Raw genomic sequence first — 18229 nt, forward strand, 5'->3', positions numbered from 1 at the left:
GGGAAAACCGCATAGTATTTTTTGCAACATGAATCTAGGAGAGAGTTAATTAAGTTCCTAACAGTTTCTTGCTTGGAGCGTTGTAAAAGCTTGGGAAATCACTGGTGTTAATCAAAGGCGGTTTGAAAAATGAAAGAAGGCCTTTTATTCCTATGCCTTTAAGTTCAGGTATAACTATAGGAATATTAACAAGGTTTTCCGATCTCAGACGCTTGTGTTCCATGCAGCATGATTGTACGATGATACGGCCAGGGCTTCAATGCAATTTCTAATATTATATTTAAGAGAAAGTGGGCGTAAATAATTCTGAATGCTTAACGTTTGGTGACACAGCAACAGAAAATGGATAACTGTTTCTGAACCTCCCAAAGAGCAATGCACAGATCTGCTCTCTCGACAGGCTTTGGTGACCCTCTTTTGATTATTAAACCGGCCGGCAAAGTACCCAATCGGAATTTCAAGTAAAGGAGTTATTTTTCCCACTGGGATAATGTCAATTAAGAAAGGGTAAAAAACGCAGTCTTGTTTGAATGGTATAAAACAGTTTAGCAGTGGACCTATGCCCAGTAAGAATTTATTATAGCCTCATAGCCCACCGTAGAGGGCTATACCGGCTATTAAAGGCCCTCTCCAGCGTTAAAGGCCCGAGCTGAAGGCGAGGCCTTTAACAAGGGAGAGGGACTTTATTAGCCGGTATAGCCCAGCTATATTATTATTATATATTTATTATATAAATATATATATATATTTTTAAATTTTATATAATATTATATATATAATTATTTGATCATTACAATAAATATTATATATTATATATAAATTAAAAAAATATATATAAAAAAATATATATATTTAAAAAAATCAAATATATATATATATATATATATATATATATATAAATAAATATATATAATACTATATAAATATTACAACAATCTTCCACTAGAGGGCAGAATGTTCTAACAAAAAAAAACAACGCCTTATGGGAGCGTGAGGGGATTGGAATCCCCTCAGGCTCCCTGAAGCCTTTGTTCACAGCCAGAGCTGTGAACAAAGAAACATTGGAATGTTGGAGCTCCAGGTTTATACCAGCCATTATAAGCCCGGAGCACTCCATTGTTTTCAATGGAGCTCCCAACATTCCAATGTTCTAATACCAAATACATCAAAACTAACCTTGGTAATATTTTCCGGGTGAAGCCAAAGGTCTTCCAGACCAATATTATAAGAACATTTGATATGTGGGCAAACCAGGGTAGAAAAATATACTTCCGGTTCTTCATAATATCAGGTAATGTTTATCTATACGAACCACGCTCCTCTGTAGACCAAATGCATATCCAGTACTAGGGCAACATAGTCCTCCATTTCTTCGATTCCCAAATCTGCTCACAAGGCATCCATCAACGTCCCACCACCCAAGTGCAATAACCATCGTGGGAAGTGGTTTTTGGTGATTTGAATAGACAGTTGTACTATACCCCCAAATCTCTGAGCCATATATGCTTGCAGCCCTGGCTTTCACTTTATACATCAGCATATCCAAAAGTCTCTAAGTTTGGGGCCTAATTTACAAAGAATTGGCATAATGTATTGGTGCAAGTCATTTTGCTGCACTGCCCTACGCGACTGTGCGCTGTCCTTTGAGTCAGCGCACAATTTGCAGGTGAGCGCCATTGCAAGCACCTTTGCACCATAGTGGAAGGGTTTCTGTGCTGTTGGCATATTTGTCTTTGTGTAGTAAGGGGGACCTCCCTGAACAAAACAATTAATTACAAGAGGGGTTTTGCTTGTTCTATGTGTGGTGCATCTCTCCTTGTTACACATGCTCTGAGGAGGTGTACGTTCTTGGCGCTGACCCAGGTTTACGTGATGCTGTAAATCTGGGGCACTGCCAAAATACATGGGTGTGTGTGAAAACACACACAGCAATGCCCATGGAACGCCTCCTTCATGTAGAGTAAGGCAAGGTAGCGTTTTTCGCTGCCTTGCCTTATTCCATATCTATGAGGTCATGCAAAGCCATGCAGGGGGGCTTAGCATCACTTCATAGATATGATTGAGAGGCCCGCGCTACTGGATAGTCATAAAGAGTGACGCTCCAGCAGCGCAGGCTTCTTGTAAATGAGGGCCTAGGTTTTTTGGTTAGGAATCAAATACTTGGGTTTTCCAACATTGATGGTAAGGTTTCGAGTAGCACAAAATGACTCCAAACATGTCAGAAGATGGTACATTGATAGCCCGGTTCCGGCCATTAGCCCCACGTCATCTGCAAAGAACAGTAGTGGTATTGACTTTTTGTTTATTTTTGGCACACCTATGTCAAACTTCATTAGTGTTTTTACAACATCGTTTATATAACAGTTATTATCTATATAGTTTATATAACAGTTAAATGATGTTGGTGCTAGCGGACACACTTACTTGCCCATTGTATAGGGATCTCTGCAGTGTATTCACCCCTTGTGCTGTATTTCTAGAGTGTAATGCATCTAAAAGTTGGAATCTCTTATCCACAACGCCCTGTTTCTTTAAGGGTTTCCATAGTATAGCTCAATAAACACTATCAAAAGCAGTTTGAAGATCAGTTAAAACAAAGTATAGACACAACCTTTTTAAGGGATATGTATTTTGAACAGATAGGGTTTAATCTCAATACTTGGTCAACTGTACTCTGGTCTGTCCTGAAGCCCACTTAGTATGGAGATACTAGATTGTTTGCTTCAAACTACTGGTCTTGACGAGATAGTAACAGTTTCCCAAAAATGTTTCCCATTCCATTGAGCAGTGAAATTGGTCGATAATTTTCCAGTAATTCTCTGTGCCCCTTATTGTGTAGTGGAACAGTTATTGATTTTTGCCAAGACAGTGGTATCTCCTAGTAGTACAAGATATTATTAAATGACCTAGTTAATGCAATTGACCATAAGTCCATATGATTCCAATAGATGTCTGTAGGAATTTTGTCCGGGCCAGCAGCTTTGCTCGGGTTTTGGGCTCAAATCACTTGGACAACTTATTTTTCAGTGAATTCATTGACTAGCCCCAATTGTAAGTGATGGAAGCAAACACCAGCTGGAACAGTTAAGGAGATACAGTAATTTGATTTAACAGCCATGATTGTTGGATAGACTATAGTTTGTTGTGCTGATATCAGGTTTCGATTTATATTTGCTTTTAGGGCAACTTTTCTGCACTTTTTTTGGTTGTGTTGACGTGTTCGAGGGACATATTATTTTCCAACAAAACCTGGTTCTCTATGACTAAGCTGCTTGGTACTAATAATGTTTTTTCTCCTACGTTTCGTTAGAGCGTTGCAAAGTGATTGATCCAGGTTTGTGTGCTTATATTCAACTCTAGATTTCGAGAAAGATCCTGGAATTTTTGAGTTAATGTGTCGGGTGAAGCTTGCAAGAGTTTCAGAGATTTATTTTTCTTTACATATTTTATCAGTTGTCTATATTGCTTTTGAATATCGTGGAAGTACTGTTTTCTGCAGTTAAACAACCATCAATTTTTCAAGGCTAATGACCATAGCCTTTTTTAATTTTAAGCATTACATATCCTACCAATCTAAGCAAACTGTAGACAAATTTCCAGGTAAAACATGAGTTTTGCTTTTTTAGTTAGAGCGTAAGCCTACGATCTCTTGTATACTTCTCTTATGGGCTTAAACCCATCTGATTACTTTGTTGCAGTGTCCAATAAAAATCCTTGCTTGCTAGTGGTTATTCCTGCCTCTTTGTCCCTCCTTTTCTCTTTCATTCCTCCCACACAGCAGGGACTACCTACTGTATCATTACACTTTGACATGTTCATGTGTTCTTTGGGGCACTTTTTTTTTCTTGGTTTCCTACTTGTTTCTGGCGAAGCTTCCCTATTCATTTGCAGAGAACTGTTGCTCTGAGCTTAGCTTCCCTACAACACTTTATGTAAATTGGGCTGTAAATCACACTGTTATCTCCTCACATTTACAATACCCTTGCCCCACTTGTGTTTTATTTTTATTCCTGCATCAGGTAAACTAAAGTGCTCGGTTCTGCTCTGCAATCCGCGGGGCCACACCCTTCAAACCTTTCTGGGTTCAGTAATTTCCTCGTGGTCTTCCTGCTATTCTGAAGGTCCCCAGACCCTCTCCTCTGCCATGTACAGGGCTTCGGGAGACCACCGTACCAGCCACTGCTTTGTGTGATGAGCAGTGAGGCACACCAGCGCGCTCAGTTTGTAGCATCACTAAAGCTGCCAAATTAATTTCTCCCTGTTAATTCAGCTTCATCTCTGTGGCTGGCATGAAACATTGCAGCCCCTTCCACACCTCCTTCTGCCTGGGGCTCTCTTCCCTCATCCCTCCCATCATGTTACTTGGTTCAGTAAGGAGTCGCTTAGGGAGCTCCAGCATCTCCACAGGGTACAAGAGGAATGCAAAACATCCCCTGGAGCATCAGCTGATATCAGAGCAGCATTCCTCCTCCCAGTGGTCAAACGAGTCTGGAAACTCCAGGATCCAGCATGGCCATAACAGCTGTGGGCTGAGCTTAATCACAGGGAAGCGCCCTCCCTCACTTGAGTCTTTTGTAATTACATTTATGTAGTGCTTCTTACATGTGACTAGGGGGGAACATCCTTTACAACGCAACTTTTACAACGAAGTGCCTTTACGACGCAACCATTACAACGCAACTTTTACAACGACTTGCGCTGGGGGGCGCTCTAGGATAGGGAATAGTTTCCAACACCTTCCCTACCATCCACGAGGACTTGAGTTGGAATAGTAAATTAAACTATTCACTATCCAGCGCCCCCCAACGCAAGTCGTTGTAACGACTTGCGTTGTAAAACTTGCGTCGTAAAGGCATGCGTTGTAATAGCATGCGTTGTAACCTCATACATCCGTGACTAGGCGTTGAGGAGTTATGGGAAAGAGGCCGTGTCAATAATTGAATGCTCTTCTTCATGGGCATTTGTTGACAGGATCAGTGCACCGAACTTCCCTCTTCTGTAATTCTAAAAAAGAAAAATAAGTCAAATCCATGTTTTTAAAGCTCAGTACAAATTGTGCATGGCTGAAGTTACCACCTTGGTCTGTGTTGCAAAGCGACCATGTTCCAGCCTTGCGCCTTTTAGTTGACGACCTACTGCCATTTGGGAGTCGAAGTCTGTGTGCTTCCATTGAAGCAATTGGGCTGAGGTGCCTAATTTCAGTAAATTGTAAAGGAAAATGCCATAAGCGACAGGTTCACAATTTCTGTTGTGTGCCTAATTTTAACTCCGTGAAGGGGAATCCAGCTGTAAATCCTATGCCCAGGATCAGCAAACCCACAATTAAATCACGTTTCAAATTACAAACTTTATTGAGGTGTGGCACACTATGTGCGGGAAGGGGTAGCCAGGAGACGCTTGGATGCTGATGACGGACATGATGTAGCTGACTACAGACATGAGGTAAGCAGTCTTTCTTCTGAACTTATATTTATTTGGCTTGGACTCTGACAAGGCGTGAGGGGAGATAATTAAGTAGAGTTAAGGAAGGGACCTGTAGAAATCACAATGGTTGATTTTCTCATTGCCAATACTTTACTTCTTGGCAGGTTATTTATTTTTTAGTAATTCCAGTCGAGAACAAGTATTTGCAATGTAACAGGGTTTGCATTTTTGCAAACGTTTGAACTGTTGACATTGTAAATGACAATGCCTTTTTAATAATGTGTCATGAAAACCTGCAAACTGTGCTAAATACGCACTTTCTACTTGTAGTCCTTACTTAGGAGAAGCAAGGCTGGCAGCAAAAGAGGCGCAGTTACTACCAGCCCTGCTTCAAGTAAGCAACAACTATAAGTGCAAAGTGCATGTTTACGCACCGCTTGCAGGTTTTCAAAACACATAAATGAAATGCATTATCATTACAATGCTAACAGTTTAAACTCTTGCAAAAGCGAGACCTATTGCATTGCAAATGCTTGTCTCTCTGCAGCCGTCTGTGCCAATAGCTCTTCAAATTCTTTCAATATTTACTCCCCCATCTCCAAATCAGTGTTTATAACCAAAGATTGCCGGGCCACCAATTTACTACTGGAAATATAAATCTGTTGACCACAATGGTCCACCTGTGGGGTGGCAAGGCATCATTTTGACCATCTACAAATTGTTTCGATTGAGAAGCGAGAGAGCTCTGTATGAGTGCACTGTATCAAAGAGTGGAGGATTGTGATCACTTTCAATTATTTTGTGCACTTTCACATTGACAACAAAGGGCCATGCTTTGATGTTAATTGCCTTATAGTCAATAACACTTTGCCTGTTCCCAGATCTGAATGCAAATTTTGGGGTATTGTCTGGCGGATTTTGGCCATTCAATGGACCTATAACCCCCTCAATTAGAGTTTCAGAGGCGTAGCTAGAGCTTCTGGCGCTATCCTTCAGATTGCCACCCTCCTGGGGGGTGCTGGGGAAAAAGGACGGCGAGCACCTGTAAGAGGTCCTAGAGACACGTAGGGTAGCCGCTAATAGTTACCTCGATCATGCAAGTTACATGCACATACATGACACGACCCTGGGCTAGACAGCCCCCGTCCCCAAAATAGTGCCCCACCTAGCTGCGCCGATGAAGGAAAAGCAGAAGGAAACCTAAAACTTATATCAGTTCTACCTACCCTGTTTGTGACATCTCACTCATAACATCATAGCTTGTGCAGGACCCTTGTACCCTATCTGCCTCGTCCATGACTTGACACTGTGTGTTGCCCGAAAACTGCTCAATATACAAGGAACATTGTAGTACTTTTAACACCTCTGGGTCGCTACAAAATTGTGAAACAAAAGTTCCATTACTGAAGAGAAGAGTATTTTGAAGTGCAGGCCCATCTAAAACACTGCCCCTGTTACTGCGCCGGTTTGTCACTGTGTCCAAGCCCAGAGCCTGCAACCCACTCCCTCTACACATAACAAAGAAAGCAACATAGCTGCCAAGGTTTCAGACGACTATGTGTGACGTTTCATAATTTCAGTGTAATTATGAGTGACGTTTCAATGACAATGAGTGACACCTTCACGAGAGTAACATTAAGTAATGAAAACAAGGGAAACACGCTGGGGTTGAATAAAAAAATGCAACATAAATGAGTAGAAATGTTTTTTTCCAAAAGCTAACTTGACTCCAACCGCAATAAAAATCATTAACCCTGAAAGGTCCGCGCCCACCCCTCCCCCGGTTAGGAAAGATCTATCTGCCCAAGGCACAGATCACACCATGACCCCGACATGCTGTCAGAGCTACACTAGGCTCTATTGACTTTGTGGCTTAGAAACCCCGAGCGGCCTAACATGATTTTAGTGCGGCTGTATGTGGAGTGGCACGTCTCGTGAAAACGAGTGATTCAACAGACACAGGCTGTGAGTGACTGCAAAACTACATCGTGTAACAGTGCAGGCAGCTGAAGATTATCATGACTGCGCACTAGGCGCTGCTAGTTTAAAAGGCAAGCACATCTTTAATTTTATGAGAAACTAGCAGAGTGAGAGATACCATTACTTCACTCTCTGCACTGACTCGAGAGGTGCGGCAAGTTGAAGGGCTTTCAAGTGACCCGGCTTTAAAAGGTGCAGCACGTGCTGCCTCGCGATGTCTGACACGGTTCACTGTACTTCATGTAAAAGTAGAACCTGGCTGCAATAACTCAGACAGGCAGCACTGAATGAAGTTAAACATTATGTCCCACAACCCTCTGGATGCGATGTTCACTTCCGACATACCCTACACAGTCTGCTAAATTAAACAGCGATTTCCTTGGCCACAAGACTACAAGCCCATGTAAAATAGAACGGAATATAATGCATTGCATTTAATATGGAGTAGACTGGACTTCATATTTCAGAATGCACATTGCATCCATCATAGAGCATAAATATGTTCAGAAGCTTGGGTTAGTATCATACACAAGATGGGAAATGACAAATCACGACCTGACACCAAATACTACATGACGTGTGAACTCTCCTTTTCTTCGAGCCACATAATTATTGCACCTCCTCTGGCTGTTAGGGACGCCCTGTTTTGGTCAACTAAGATGTTTTTCTGAAGTTGTGTATGGAAAGGCGGAGGCCTCAGACGGACACAAAGCACAGGGAAGCTTCAGGAGGCTTGAGAATCCTCCTAACATGGCCACTAAAGGGGCGCAGATGGAGAGAAAGGGCGAGGTCTAGCTGCAGGGACTTGGGGGAATTCCAGTGGCTTGAGATGGCCACGCTTCAGTCAGACTCTGTGCGTCCAAGCGGCTTCACACAATCGAGGGACCAGTGGAGAGGTAACTGAGTCCTAGTGAAAAGCACTAATAAATGTGTGTGGAAAGTGGGGGTGATGAAAGCTCCAAGCCATGGTGTGGAATAAATATGTTCTAGAGCAAGGAGACTTCTTTCAAGTCATGAAAAATAATAATTTCCGGTAATTCGGATGCGAGTCCCATGGCGCAGCAGCATCAGTTCTGAAACAAGCATCCCCTACCTGGGTCCACCATGTTCACAGGCAGCTCCGCTCATCACCAACGCATCCTGGCTGTGTGTCCTTCGGCACCAGTGGTCACCGAGGGCACCAGGTGGGCGGTGGTTGGTCCCCCACGCCAGGCAAGCGGCCCCAGTCCAGCCCGAGAGACCAAAGGGATCTGATGGCCACACTCCGCTGGGACTGCAGCATGGCTGAGTGCCCGCCGTACCCAAGGAGATGGACCGCAGCTAGTCAAACAGGTGACACGGGTGCCGGCCTCGCCCTCTGGCCTGCCAGGCAACAAGCACAGGCCAGGGTAGGACTTTCTGCTTGTTTATGCCAACACTCTGGGCAGCGCCGCCACAAGGAAGCCCTCACCTGGCAGGTGCATTGGAACTCTGCCCCCACTGCCCCCCCCCACCCCCCCAGCTACGCCAGTGTAGAGTTTCAAACATGGATTCACTTTTCCCTGTACGAACGTGGTGCTCTTTGGAAGTGCAAGAAATATTTCATATGCTGTCTTCGTCCTTTAGCATTGGATTCAGCAATAAGGGATGCATTTTGGAATTAAAATCACCACACACTAATGTGCATTAATTTTTGATAGTCCGAGGCCCTCCGTGTATACACTTAATTGCCATCTTTATTGGCTCCGCCAGCCTTGGCGCAATGAGCTGTTCTATGAATAGCAGTACATCTGGCTTGACTAGGGCCCAACCTCCTGGAGGAAAATGTAAATTCAGTATCATTAGTGACCACTACTGAATTCTTAGCTCCACGGTTTGTATGTTTCTCATTGGTTTTGGTATAAATCACTTCAGCATTACCTCCTATCGGTCTGCCTTTTGGTTGTGTTTTTTGAGGAGGTAAATGGTTTGTTGAATATCCATCAAGGTTGATGATTTCAATGGCCCACATTGCTTGCAAACAGCAGGTGTCCTGTTTTATATAAGTCAACCAATCCTTATTGTCCATTTTTGGCCTGCTACATTCCAACTTATTACTTTTATGCGTGCTGATGTTCCAATTACCAAATTGGAGATTCTGGATTTATCCTACAAAAGATTACCTGATCTGATAATATGGGTCTTTTTAATGCTATATACTTGTAAGTTTGGTTTGAAAAAGCTGTTTGCTGTTTTTTTCTACCGTTGTGGAAACTTGTTTAATTTGTGGTAAACTATGCGCAATATAGAATTTAATTTCGGTCAACCATACTAATCTGTATGTACTTAATAGGATGCATATCTAATCAATCATCTAACAAACTGAAAATTGATTTCTAAAGCAAAATCCCACTAAGAGGAGTTGGCCTAACGGCTAGGTCGTTCGATCTCGGACCTGGGGAACTGGGTTCGAGTCTCGGTAACGACGCTGAACATCCTGCGATTCTGGGCAAATCACTTAATCTACCCTTGCCTAACAAAAATGAATGTATGTCCTCATGTAAGGTAACTGGTGCTATGTAAAGCGCTCTGATACCCGAATCGTTGTGGGTCAAGTTCGCGCTATATAAAACTCTGCAAAAAAAAAGAAATGGCCCAAAGTTTAAAAGTCTTCAGTTTATCTTGAAGTATTACTATGTCATTGATGTTCAGCCTGAAACACCAGACTCAATAGCTGAAAAAATATTCTTTAGATTCTCAGATCTTTAGCCAATTTTTAAAACAAAAAAATAACTCTTGTGGTGGCAAAAGCCATCTGAGACACTAGACTAGAGCACAAATACCTTTATCTTGGGTATTATTTTGATACATGTTATACCACAACTCTAGAGCACTTATAAGCCTTGATGACGATCTAAGCTTATCTAGTCAAGTGAAACCTATATGGGCTGCAATCATCTTATGTTATTGTGGAATTCAATCATTCTCCTATACCTGACTTTTGCTTGGATACTTATTGGATAATTCTACATAGATTGTAAATAATACAAATGAGAATGCTAAAGCCTGTAGCAATAAGAGTCTCAGAATTTGACTGGGGAGGTGAAGCTTATGGCACAGATACTTACTGTCAACTAATGTATTCTCCCAAAGTGGAAGCACTCAAAGATCAAGACTAAATTTCACATTGGTCAATCACATGTTCCAGAAACCATGATTTCAAATGTCCATGGGCTTGGGTGTAGTAATCCATCCAAATATAATGTGCAATAAAGACACTTATATGCCATTGAATGAAAATACATTATTATGCCAAGCCATAAAGCGACTGCATCAAGGAAACTATGCCCAAATTAGATATGGAAAGGAGGGGACTGTTACGAATCCCATCCCTGTAAATAGATGCGCCCGACAGGGATGTGTACTCGTCCTGACCCTTTTCAGTCTTTATATAAATGGGTTAGTAGACTTTTTGCTCAGTGAGCGAGACCTTAACATCCCTAAATTGGCTTCACGGAAAATCCCAGCCATGATGTTCGCTGACGATACCCTGCTGGTATCTAAATCACCTATGGGGATACAGAGGGTATTGAACAGTTTTGATGCATTCTGCAGGGAAAGAGGGTGAGAAATCAACCTCCAAAAAACTAAGTTATGGTGTTTAATTCCCCTAAAAGTACTCGACCTAATCCATCTCTTTACAGCAAACCCCTTGAAAGTGTAATCTCATTTGATTACCTAGGTATTACCATCAAAGATTCTATGTACTGGGGGGCTCAAATTAAAAAATCCTCACTTAGATTAGTGCAATGTTCTGGGGGATTGATGAAGGTTTATAAAAAATCAAGTTACAAACCAGTGAGTCCTGCAATAGAAATTGATAAGGTCCAAGCTAGGGGAGGGGCTCCATACGGGGCAGAATTATGGGGACATTGTAGTCCCGAGAGTCTAACACAAACAGAAAATATTTTTCTTAGGCAATTGTTTGGCCTCCCATGGAGTACCCCACTAACCCCACTAAGACTGGATTTGGGGATAAGGCCCATTATGGATGAAACCAGTCTTAGACCCCTTCTATTCTGGCGTCGCCTTTGGGCTACTCCGGAACTTGTAGACCTCAGGGATGAATTAAGAGAGGTGATGACCCTAACAATGGCAGGCAAATTACCTTGGCTCACTTTTGTTCGTCAAACGCTAGTGAGCCTGGGCAGAGCCAACCTTTGGGATGACCCGGAAGCTGCATGTTCCTTGATCTCTAGGAAAGCGCTGAGGGATTGCTACGGTGAATTCAAACTGGCTCAACTCCAAAGCAACCCTTCAGCGGGTAAACTGACTACACTATTCCTGGCGGTAAAGGACCGGTACAGCTTGGAGCCAGCCTTGAATGAGATTAAACCGGCACTTGCAAGAAAGTTGTTTTTGCAGTACAGACACGGGGTCTTGCCACTCCGTCATTTCACAAATAACTGGGGTGGCTCACAAAACCTAGCTGTCCGGCATGTGATTGCCCAACGGAATCAACTCTTCATGTTTTCTTCAGTTGCCCAGGCTATAATAAAACGAGAAAATGGTGGCTGGTGCAGATTTGCAGAAATGTAGGGACCAGACGCTGCTCTGAGGCTTTTAAGATATTTAAACATGACACTAGCCTCCCGAATGTGTATTCAGTTGCTGGTTGTGGTCCACTTGAACTGTTTTCTTAAAAGATGATAAACAAACCTATAATAACAAATAAGGGATAGAGTCAAGTATGAATGAAAGGAGGCCTTGTCTACTGTATTACACTAGTATATTTGCACAAGCACTTTGTTGTTAGAAACTGTTTTTAGCCAAAAAATTAATTAATAGTTTTATATGAATACATTTTCTACTCATGAATTGACGAATAGATTATATCATATAAATGTGACAGGTCATGTTCTGCACGTTCAAATCAAGTGTCTTTATTTTATGTATCTGGACTTGTTCTGTTTTTTATATACCCACAAATTGTAAATGTACTTGTCCAATTGTAGCTGTACTTTTAAGGTCAAATTGACCGAAATAAAGTTTTTTGACCTCGAAAATACATTTTCAATCTTTATTCTTCATTTCTTGACAAAAATAGACAAAGACAGCGCAGCCAATGCCTTTCGACCCATATGCGACGTAATCAGGGATTATGAGTCCTGTGTTCAGTCAAATTACTGGTCAACAAACATATAATCCACAATTGCCTCTTAAAACCATGTTAAATTCCTGTAAATCTGGCAGTAAAAAAAGGCTTTTCCCTGTAGAAGTCTCATGTGGGGACAAAACACATTGGCTGGACTGTCATTGTTTATCTTTAGGAAGAAATGAAGACTAAAGATTGACCATGTATTTTTAAGCAATGACATATAGGGCTCCTTATTGGACGTTACATATGGATGGCTGTCAACTCCTTAACTATGGATATTTGAGAAGATGGTTTATGGAACATGTGATGGTCCAATGTGAGAATTGGACTTGATCTTTAGTGCTTCCTCTTTGGGAGATTACTTTGTGTGAATTAGGTGGTTGTGGGGCAGGCCAACCCTTGGGTTAAAGCACCAATACATTGAAATTCCTTTATTTATACTTGTGCGGTGGAGAATCACCAATTTCTGGGGTTGTTTACTCTCAACTAATGGCTATTCCAGACGTTCCACACCTAAGACGGGTCAAGGACCAACTTTGTATGCATCTAAATATAGAGATGTATTTTTGAAAAAGAAACCTCACTTCTGGGCGGTTAGAATTGAAAATATATGCATAGAAATGGAAGACAATGTGAGATGGTGACACCTAGTAGTAGTGAGATGGTGAACAAAAATATAAACAATTTTTAAAGCTGGCACAAAGGGCTGGGAGTATAAGGAGATTACTTTGGAAAAACTTTTTAAAAGTAGTGTCTGTATAAGTACTGTTGCCAGGAAAGGTCGTGGATGATTGGGGAGTGTAATTTTTAAACAGTCTCTACTCATTTGCTTTTCCTCACGTTTGTCCTGCAGGCTGTGACTCTGGTTTAGGATATGCATTAGCGAAGCACCTTGATGAATTGGGGTTTCAAGTGTTTGCTGGAGTTCTAAATAAGAAAGGAAAAGGTGCAGATGAATTAAGAAACACCTGTTCCCCAAGACTCTCTCTTCTCCAGTTGGATATAACCAGTTGTGAACAAGCAAAGGAAGCGTACATCGAAGTCAAGTCATCTTTGAAAGATTCAGGTAGAGTTCTTTTTACTATTTGTAGAGAATCATAGGTATGTTTTACTGTGGCGGATGTAATGTATTTAGCCAAATGCATGCTTTTTGTGTGTGTTTCACAGCTCTAATAGCGTCAAAGGCGGTGTTCAAAAATTTGCCTGTGTCACTTGCAGAAACATATTCTGTGCACCAGCGTCTTGCAAGTTCTTATAGTCTAAATCAGATTAGAATTTATAAAGCCATTCCACTTTTAAACACAATGTCTAATTATGGAAAGATCATGATTTCATAGTGTGATCAGCCAAAAGTATAATACACTGGCCTACCAAGAAGAAGACTGTAGACTTACCTCTTACATACATAAGACCATTGCCTTCATCCTCGAAAGTCTATGCCTTAATTTCTTTCTCGGTTTTTGTTTGCAAAAATCAATATTCCTTGCAGATCTCCTATTTTTCCAGGTTACCTATAAGGCTGACTGTTGGAAATGAGTGCCTTGTACAGTATGGTGGTCTGGGGAGTCTCTGGGAACCCTTGCACTGAGGTGGTGTACACGCAGCTTTGAAGGGGGATCCAAGGGATTGTCCTATGTTTCATGTGGCCATGGGTCATAGACTTGGGAATTTCTAACGTTAACCAGTGTTCCAGTGATGTGTCCATATAGGGAAAGCTCATTCAAGGCATTGCCTTAAATTGAGTGCAAGTGTGACAGAGACAATAGACCTCTTCTGAGACCATTGGTGTTCCAAATGTTTCTCCGGCAGCTTGCTGCACCTGCACAGGATGCAGTGTGACAGTAGACTCCCTCAGGTCGTTGGAAGCTTGCACAGGTAACTTTTGGAACAGTCAAGTCCCACAAGTCCCATGACCTCAAATGTCAGAAATGATAGGCCGGTACTTCTAGCTTATCCTGACATGCCTGTCTAGCTGACTGAGGGTGGAGGCAGATGTTTAACCATACGATTAGCAGAATTCCAAACTGTGCCTCTAAATTGACTGGGGTGGAACCGAGTAGTGAGAATATGGTGGAAGGCAACAAAAGCTTCTCTTGGAAAACTCTAGAGTCTGTTTTTTCTTTCTATGCTTCTAATGCTGTAGATTATGTCCTCTCATCTTAAACCTAAATGGGGAAAAACTTAACACACAAATCAAGGCCCCTTACCTTTGTCAATTCTTTGGTTAACCCTTATTTTTACCTCACTGAAATGTGGCCGACATATGCACTTCATGCTGAAGGTGCAATAATAGTTCTTCTCTTTCTCATTGGGCCCATCTATTTGTTCTTCCTAGTGCGACCATGTCTTGGGAGATGGTGTGTGGAATTCTGGCTTCAACTATTTGCACTAGTTTCTGCTTCTGTTCCAATAAGATGTATGTACTCTTCTAATTTTATAATAGGAGTGGTTCCATCAGACTCATTTATGTGATTTTATCAAATTGTAGGGTATCACTTAATGTATCGACCAAGATCTTGAATAGCTTAAGTGGAAATAACAATTGCATATAGTAATGATGAAGTGACCACACATGACATTTCAATCAAGATTGGAGGTATTTTATATCCTTTAATTTTAAGTTTCAACCACACACGTACATAAATAGTGTAAACCAGCACAGTGCTTGTGAATGGCGAGTGAAATGCGAATATAATCTACATATAATCAATAAAAGCAGCTCTGATGTTAAGCATCAAATAGTATGCATGGATGTTACAGATAGTAATTCTTAGGTTAAGCTAAAGTTCGAGCCTGATCCATCTCTGGCATTGAGCATCTCACTTACTTGTCCTTTTACTGATGATATGCATTACAGTTCCACTCAGTGTCTGGCGATTTAGCCCGCAGGGTTACCAATTGATTTAACACATCTGATAGGGGGTCGTAATTCCTTTGACTGTAGTCCTAATGAAGACCCCGCTTAAAATATACCTATTGGTATAAACATGTTGATTGTAATTCTGTTTTGGAGAAGTTTGTTTGTGGGTTTTTTTAAATCAATAAGTACTTAGGATTACTGTCTGTAACACTCACACACCTTTTGTTTTCAGAAGCTAAAATGTTTGTATTGTTTGTTTACAAAATCTTTGTACTTCACTCATTCCCTGTTCACGAGCGCTGCAACACTAGCACCATTCATAGCACCTCATGTAGGTTCTTTGTTGGAACTTCAAAGTCAATAATGTAAAATACATTGGCCCTCATTTATGAGAAGTGACACAACGCTGTGAGAAAACAGCGATGCATCATTTTTCAGTGTGCCCTCCTTGCGATACCAATTATGCATCATATTTACAGTATGATGCTTTATGTCGCAAGGAGTTACAGATAAGTCCGTATTTCCGACGTATCTGTAGGTGCAAAAATTACTCATTGCTGGAGTGTGTCACAAAAGTGACGCAACTCAAGCAATGGGTCATTTACACATGGGCAAGTCCCATGTTAAATGTATCTGCATCAGTTTTACTCCTGCCATGAGGCAGGCGTAAGATATTGATGCATTTGCGTCCTAGAAGTAGCGCAGTGAAATCTCAAGATTTCACTGTGTTACTTCTGTGACCCTTTCTTGCGTCGGAACGCCCCCCTGCATACATTATATCTGGCACAGGTACAATGTGGCACAGGGGTTTACAAAGTGATGCATCTACGTAGATGCTTCACTTTGTAAATATGTCGCAACATGGCACGCTGGTGCGTCACAAAAAGTGATGCACCAGCGGCTCAAAAGTGGCACAAGGGCCCATAAATAAGCCCCCTTGGGTCTTGACTGAAACTTTGGTTGTGGTCACTTCACCATTTACTACATATAAGGGTTATTTTTCCTTAAAATGTTCATAATTTTGGTCTAAACATTAAGTGATCCTTACAATGGGATAAACATATTTTACAAATGACTCACACAATGTCAATAACAACATGGAAGTGACATTAAAGTCCTTTCACAATGATCAAGAAAATGGCAAAATCTCACTAATATGTACTGAATAGTCAATATAGCTGACTTACCAAATTGGCCCTGGGTAATATATAATCCCCAAGTAGTAAAGGAAGGATCAGCAGATTGCCTCCACTTACGACAGATGGACTCCTGCTGTCTTTCTGGTGGTCACTATTTAACCCTGCTACCGGGCATGACTTTCTCATTCGAATGAATGAGGGTGCAACCCAACCTCCAAATGTGATTCTCACTCTAAGTGAGATGTGAAGTCTCTAAGCGTAATGAAATTGAATAGTTCTTGTGATCTCAGTTACATATTGGATAGGAGGCTCCCAGGGGTCAGTATTCATAACTGCCTGCCTTAGGCCTATTGCCCATAAAAGAAAGGCACATTTGAAGTGAGTGATGCAGTCTGCCTGTCCATTTTTCCCCACTGGGTAAACTTCTGTGTTCGACTGTGTGATGCGGATTGGCATACAAATTACAGTATCACTCTGTGCCATCAGTATTACAACGGAGCATTTGGAGTTCAATAAACTTATAAGGGAACTCTGCTTTTAGCCTCGTTCTTCTGTAAGGCCATGGAACACCTTGGTGACTTGCAATATCCTTATAATGTAGGCTGTACATTATCCCATGTATAGTGCTTGTTCTACAGAATGACTTCTAGCACAGTAATTTTACCTTCTTGTTTACATCTAAATCCTGGCCTTTTAATATTGTTACACTACGTAAAAACTGACTGACAATATTGCTTTCTCGAGATGTCAATCAGAATTATACACATATGAGGTACAATCCTTGCAATGATGGTATGAGTGCATGCCATTTGGAAAACAGTTTTAACTAAAAGTATCAATAATAACAATTATAGATAAGGAACAATGTAAGCATAAGATAACATATTGAACTTGTTTTATAATACGAAAAGATAATTCAAACAATCCCATGCAATATTGTACAAAGGCAGATACCGAAGTTCACCGGTCACAAGCCCAGGGTAAAAAATGACCAAAGTTCACAAGTCACAATCCCAGGGTCAAAAATTAGAACTCGCAACACATCCTTATTTACCCCTTTATACCCAGTCAATCTATGACTGCACTAGCCATTCCTAGGAAGGTGCACATTACCATACATTAACTATTATGGCTTGTCTTCATGGGCAAACATTTGCGCTCAAACATGGAAATCTCGGATGGATATGTTACCCACTCACTGGCCCTGGTCTGGTGCAACATACCAATAATCAAGTTTTACATGGGGAATATGACAGGAACAATCAGCACTTAATGGTCTACACTAAGCACATAGATTTCCAACATTCATAGGTTGGCAGCCCACTGGTTCAAGGGCTGCTGATAGGTGGTTTCCGATCGGGAGGACTTCTGAGGTTCCACCATTGGAAGTCAATCTTGATTACCGCACAATCCCGGTCCCACCCTCCTTCATGTAAAGTGCATGGGGTTATTCCACATTCCCTGGTGGCCGCATGCAGGGAATGCTCACTTTTAGGCCGTTCTCTGGTTCCCCTTTGACTCTTTAGGATTTAGTCAAGCGTGTCTATGGTGCCGCACACATTGGTTAGTCCCCTGGGGCCTAACCAACCCCGTTCTAATCTTACCTGCTCTCGCAGCACAGAAATGTTCAGAAATTTTGAGAAGTCACCCGGGAGTGCTCCTCTGCTCGGAAAAGTCTGGAAGCCGCTCTGCCCATGTGGCAGCACCAAG

At 41.6% G+C, this 18229-nt stretch overlaps 1 protein-coding gene across 1 annotated transcript in view; it reads left to right on the plus strand.

The window, feature by feature from the left end:
* Positions 1-18229, plus strand: part of HSD17B2 (hydroxysteroid 17-beta dehydrogenase 2) — a 457046-nt gene that overhangs the window by 145002 nt on the left and 293815 nt on the right. Inside the window, exon 2 of the mRNA XM_078671012.1 lies at positions 13374-13586. Within this exon, the coding sequence (XP_078527138.1) occupies positions 13374-13586 (213 nt within the window). The remainder of the gene's footprint in view (positions 1-13373; positions 13587-18229) is intronic.

The sequence above is a fragment of the Lissotriton helveticus genome, chromosome 12, assembly GCF_964261635.1.
Source record: "Lissotriton helveticus chromosome 12, aLisHel1.1, whole genome shotgun sequence".
Classification (NCBI taxonomy): domain Eukaryota; kingdom Metazoa; phylum Chordata; class Amphibia; order Caudata; family Salamandridae; genus Lissotriton; species Lissotriton helveticus.